The sequence below is a fragment of the Trachymyrmex cornetzi genome, unplaced genomic scaffold (assembly GCF_001594075.2).
Source record: "Trachymyrmex cornetzi isolate Tcor2-1 unplaced genomic scaffold, Tcor1.1 scaffold1112, whole genome shotgun sequence".
NCBI classification, from domain to species: Eukaryota; Metazoa; Arthropoda; class Insecta; order Hymenoptera; family Formicidae; genus Trachymyrmex; species Trachymyrmex cornetzi.
The window spans coordinates 15,377-21,231 of NW_017295668.1; the positions used below are offsets into that span (position 1 = coordinate 15,377).

Below are 5,855 nucleotides of genomic sequence, written 5' to 3' on the forward strand. Positions count from 1 at the left end.
CCTTACCGGGTACAAATATTTGCCTTCCTGCAGTATTTGTTGGTGATGCAGCATTCCCGTTGTTAAAGAATTTATTACGACCATACCCTGGTACTAACTTGAGTCCAGAAAAAATTATTTTTAATTATCGCTTGAGCTCAGCAAGACGTACAATTGAAAATACGTTTGGAGTAATGTCAGCCAGGTGGAGAATATTCCGACGGCCGATTATTGCGTCACTTTCAACTGTAAATAACATAGTTAAATGTTGTGTAGTACTGCACAATTGGCTTCGAAATGCGGAGCTGAACGTTTTGCCTGGTCAAAGAAGGTATATTCCAGTAGGATTTGTAGATTCAGAAGATCGCTATGGAAACGTAGAAGCTAGTCAATGGCGAAACGAAGAGCCTCCTGGTGCACTTCGATGTTTTGCATCAAATGTATCAAGAAATTCTGCGAATGATGCCAAAGTAATTCGACAAATGTACACAGACTATTTTATGAAAGAAGGCGAAGTACCTTGGCAATGGAATAAGCTCTAACTTTCAACGGAAAGCATATACGCAATAGGCAAAAGGTAAATTGGAACACATAATTTGTAAAATATGCAATCCATCAAATTTTATTTTGTTCTTCTGTTACAACTTGAGAAAGCGCTTGTAATACAAGTGTTTTCAAACGTAATTTCGCATTTACATTTAGATGCTGTGAATCCAGCGATATAGACAAATAGAAAAGATCGTCCGAATTCATAGTGTCAATCGAACTTCGTTTTTGTACCAAGTTTAAAATTGCCTCATCAACCGCATTTATGTGCGTATCAGATAATTGTCTTTTTGCTGAAAAAAGAAAAGAAACTAAATACTAACCGAGCAAACGTAACGTACCTGTTAGTTATAATTTCCCACTCAACACTCGTTATATTACATTTATATTGTTGAGTGAGAAATTGTAACTAACATGTATGTTACATGTAACTTTATGTTTGCTAGGAACGCACTGTATAAATAAGATATTCAAATAAATCAGTTATAGAATAGAAGCACTGCATAAACTTAATTACGTAATTTAAATATTTGTTCAAGTTTAATAATTTAAATTATTGAACTTAAACAAAAATTTATTATAATATAAATATATTATTATCGGTCTTTAGGAGCTTAGCTTATTTCTATATTTGTGTGTCATGTATTTTCAAATAAAGAAATACAATAAATTTACTTCGTTTTGCAGGTTGGATCTGATTTTGTTGAGGTTGGTTATCTACTGTACGAGATGTAGCTCTCAGAGGAGGCGTGGCACTGTCTCGAAGATATGATGCACTCGAGGGACCAGGTGAAATGCTCGGAGTACGAGATAGAGCTCTTACAGGACTAGGCAAGGTACAATTAGAACGAGGCGAGGCACTGTTAGGGCGAGACAAGGCACTGTTTGGACGAGACAAGGCGCTATTAGAATGAGACAGTGATCTGAAATTATGCGGTGAACAGAATTCTGTTTGTTCTGGCTGTCTGGTATTAGTATCCCACGTATTGTCCACTGTAAAATAATGTTTAAAAATATGTAATAAAATATTAAAGTATGTAGTATCATATAGGACAAATTTCCCGTGGTAGGCGGGATATATAAGTAATATATATAAAATAAATTGTACAATTTTTCTGTGTATACAGTTATTTAAACAAATATTTTTTGTTCCATTTACCTTGAAACTGTTCTTGTATGTTATGCACATTATCTTCTGTTTCAAATGTCTCCGATGTTGCTGGTGACAACGTATCGATGAGTGAGGGGCGTTCAATGTTAAAACTTTCACAGTTTGTTATAGTTCTAATAGAGAAATTATAAAATAAAAATTGTTACTTTTTGTGAAAGGACATTGTTTATAACAATAAGGAATTGACAATAACGATGGTCATTCAAATTACAATAAAATTTTATGAATTTTGCTATGCTACTACAACTATAAAATCACTATAATATTTGTATATTTATATAAAGTAACACTTACTTGCGAGGTTCCACCACATCTGATAAAAAACTTAAACTTGCCATAAGTGACCATGGAGAAAATTGAGTAGCTGCTTGTCCACTTTTTGTTATAGACTTTTTTTCTCCTTTATATATCGATATCGAAGACTCCTCCATCGGTTCTTTACAAATTCATCTGTTTAAATGCATCATAATTTTTTATTATTGTTAACATATACATTTTTTATATGTAAGAACATGTTTATAAATGATTTCAATTTTAGAAGTAATTTTATTTTAAGAAAGCTTTTATCGGTCATAGCCAGATCTCCATGCTGAAATTTTATGTGTGAATTTAAAATTATTGGCGCACCGTTTCATGAACTTGAAAATGTATATAAATTCACACATAAAATTTCAGAACAGAGATCTGGCTATGACCAATAAAAGCTTTCTTACTTTCGAGTTATGTTCTCACGTATCAGTTGTGTACGAATAGGGATTTAGTTTAATTTTATTTTGTTCTGATGAATACTGATATTGGTTCAAGAGAATATAGCTTATAATATTAAAATTATAATAAAAACTCAAGAAACTTTATTCAGTTTGTATTCTTAATCAATGTTTTTCGAAAAGGGTTAAGAAGTTTACAATACATTTTTTTTAGAGAAATACTAAAAATGTTATTGAGACAATACATACCAGTCATATTAAGTTCTTGAGCCACTTCACACCACAATTTTTTTTTTATAACGTTATCTCTATATTGTTTGTTTTTAAAATCCCATAATTGCGGACGGCTTCTGACGTAGTGAATTATAAGTTCATTGATATCCTCACAATTATATTCCATATACGATGAATTTTCATCATTGGTAAATTCCATGCTTGTTAGCTGGTTTGTTTCATACAAATTATACAGAACCCAACATAACCTACAAAAGTTCTCCGTAAATTCACTGCAAGTTCTGAAAATTGATACTTCACGTTACACATACACACAAACGCACGCACAATATACACATAACATTCATTATAAATAATTAAATTATAAATTTAATCTTTCAGTACTTACACAACGGAATGTAGTCAAAGTCTGTGAGCATTCAGTAATTTTCAAAGTTCCGAAAATCTTCGACGATTCCCGACTTTAGCCGAATGATGTGCGGTAGCATGCGTTAACTGCGGAAAAATTGAAATATTTTGATCTTGACGCAGTGCCGTGCGGCATGCCGCGCTTGCCGCAGCCGTACTTGCGCCTGGCTCCTGATTGGTCATCGCAGCAATTTGCCGGAGCTCACCGCAGCTCACCGCATACATGGAGTCTTAGCTTAAGTCTCGACTTGTACTTCAGAGAGAGGCAATAAAGTTCTCATAACCTATTCTCAAGCAATCCTGATTTTCCCCGAATCCCTTACAAAGTGATCGGTTGACTTTGCCATCATTATTCTCAATAGTTTCGGTGTGCTTTTTACAGATTCTTATGACTGTCTCAAAGTAATCGGATTGAGAACGGATCGTGAGAAGAGACGGATTGTGAATATTTGTGAAGAGCAATTTTGCGAATTTGCAGAGTGCATAAAGACATAGAGGTACGTACGTTAATTGTTATTCTAATAATTATTGTGTACTTTATTCTGAAAAAATGTATATCAATCATGGAAATATATACAGATTAGTAAAATAATTCTGGAAAAGCAAATATAACCTCACTTTATTAAGTTTTTATAATTTAATTAAAATATACATTTTTGCAGAATTATAAGATTTGCCATTATTTTAAAATGGATGCGAATGAGAACAGATCTCTCGAGCAAAATCTTTCTGGTAGGTGTAATATAAAAATAGGATGCCTTCCAACGACACAGATGTGACACAATGAATTATTACATTCTTGTTCGTCAATGTTAAACAAAGATGAAATGGTCATTGTTTTACTTATGTCGCTTGTTGAAAGGCATCCATGTTCTCTATGAGAGAACGTTAAGTAATATATATTTTTAGCTTTTTTAGTAATTGTCTACATATATTTGGAATAAGAAACATATTTTTATATTATTTTAATGAGAATATTTTCCACAGAAAACAGATTTTATTGGACTGCAGAAACCACAAAATTATTAATACATGAAGTTAGTGACCATATATCGTTCATAAATAAAAAGAATTACATGCAGAAAAGAGTGTGGAAGGCGAATTATGCCTTTCAATTATGGCTGGTCCAAGATCTTGCATTAAGTGCTCAAACGTAGTTCTGGTAATACGAAAATGTGATTTAAAATCTATAAAATAGGAAAAAATATAAAAATAGTGTAGAAAGTTTCACAATTACATAAACATGTGTACATACAGTGATGGAAGAAAATATATTTATTGATACATTAAATAAACATGTTTTATTTGATTGTTGTACCCATCTATTCAATTGTGACGTGTAATAAACTGTATAAATGTATCAAATGTTTATCTTAATTTTCAAATGTCCTTATGCATTACAATTTACTATTCTTTTAGTAATTCTCACATATTCGTATATTCAGTATTACAACTGTTATTAAATTTTTAATAATATACAAGATTTGTATTTTATGAGAAACATTTAAAACGCGTTTACAATAATGTTAGAACTCTGGGCTTTGAAATTCTCAAAATCCTACCAGTACAGTAAATCGACCAGTACAGTAGCGCATAGAACTAATTAATCAGAATAAAAAGAGCAAAGATCTCTTTATCATGATTAATTAATTTAATTTAATGCTATTCGTCACCGAATAGTTTTTAACCCTGTCCAGCAATACTAACATCGTTGTAAGTATGTATATTATGAATATAGACTTATATGCAGTGACTATTTTGTTCTGTGTAAATAGCATTTTATATAAAATTTAAACAAATAATGTATAAAAATTTTATCATTACCTATGACAGAATATAGAAGGACAATATTCTCATAATAATTATTAATTTTTAAATGTGGTTCTCTGATACGGAACATTTGCCAATCGTCATCTTCATTGTCCTCATTATTAAAGAAAATATTCCATAAGAGAAATATATCCATATTTATATGTTTCCTATGTAAATTAATAATTTATATGTAGATATATAATAAAATATAAAAAGATTGTTATTATAATATTTAGTTCAAATTGACGAAAAACGATACAAATAACATTTTGAACTAATCTAACAAATAAGGCTTTAACAATTTTCTGTAAAATATAATAATAAATAATATATAATTATATCATTAGTACTCTTTCAATTACAATTAAAACTTAATAAAGTGAGGTTATATTTGCTTTTCCAGAATTCTTTTACTAATCTGTATATATTTCCATTATTGATATACATTTTTTCAGAATAAAGTACACAATAATTATTAGAATAATAATTAACGTACGTACCTCTATGTCTTTATGCACTCTGCAAATTCGCAAAATTGCTCTTCACAAATATTCACAATCCGTCTCTTCTCACGAATGATATACATTTTTTCAGATTAAAGTACACAATAATTATTAGAATAATAATTAACGTACGTACCTCTATGTCTTTATGGGGGTGATCCCGATTGACCACGGCTCGATTGGACATCACAGCGACCGATGGTTAGGAGCTTTGTAGTCTCAAGCGCTGTGAGTGGCTCGTGTCCAATTGAGCCGTGTCCAATTGGGTGCCACCCGGATTATGGTTGAGTAAGAATGAGAATAAGAATCTAAGTTTAAATATTTTATTCTGTTTGTGAATTTGATAGAGATTGATTAGGGTTTCATAAAGATGGTATCTTACGGGGATGCAACATGAGTCATTGGGGGATTAAAGCATATATGTAATACTACTATATGGCTAATGGGGCGTGGTTTATATGAGTGCGACAAGAAGAAACATAGAAGGATAGTAGA

General features: G+C 31.4%; 1 protein-coding gene across 1 annotated transcript; it reads right to left on the reverse strand.

Moving 5' to 3' along the window:
- Positions 1-594: 594 nt before the first annotated feature.
- On the reverse strand, positions 595-3,076 carry LOC108763380 (uncharacterized). Its single transcript, XM_018510944.1, has 6 exons — positions 3,026-3,076; positions 2,791-2,885; positions 1,991-2,146; positions 1,685-1,809; positions 1,201-1,518; positions 595-818 (listed from the first exon to the last, which is right to left on the reverse strand). The coding sequence occupies exons 3-6, from the start codon at positions 2,125-2,127 to the stop codon at positions 595-597; spliced, it is 804 nt and encodes a 267-aa protein (XP_018366446.1). The 5' UTR covers positions 2,128-2,146; positions 2,791-2,885; positions 3,026-3,076.
- Between the last annotated feature and the right edge of the window lie 2,779 nt (positions 3,077-5,855).

Coding starts and splice junctions, on each gene's coding strand:
- LOC108763380 (XM_018510944.1), bottom strand. CDS start 2,127: ATGGAGGAGTCTTCGATATCGATATATAAAGGAGAAAAAAAGTCTATA. Junction 1,810..1,990: donor GATGTGGTGGAACCTCGCAA/GTAAGTGTTACT, acceptor TTTCTCTATTAG/AACTATAACAAACTGTGAAA. Junction 1,519..1,684: donor CATACAAGAACAGTTTCAAG/GTAAATGGAACA, acceptor ATTATTTTACAG/TGGACAATACGTGGGATACT.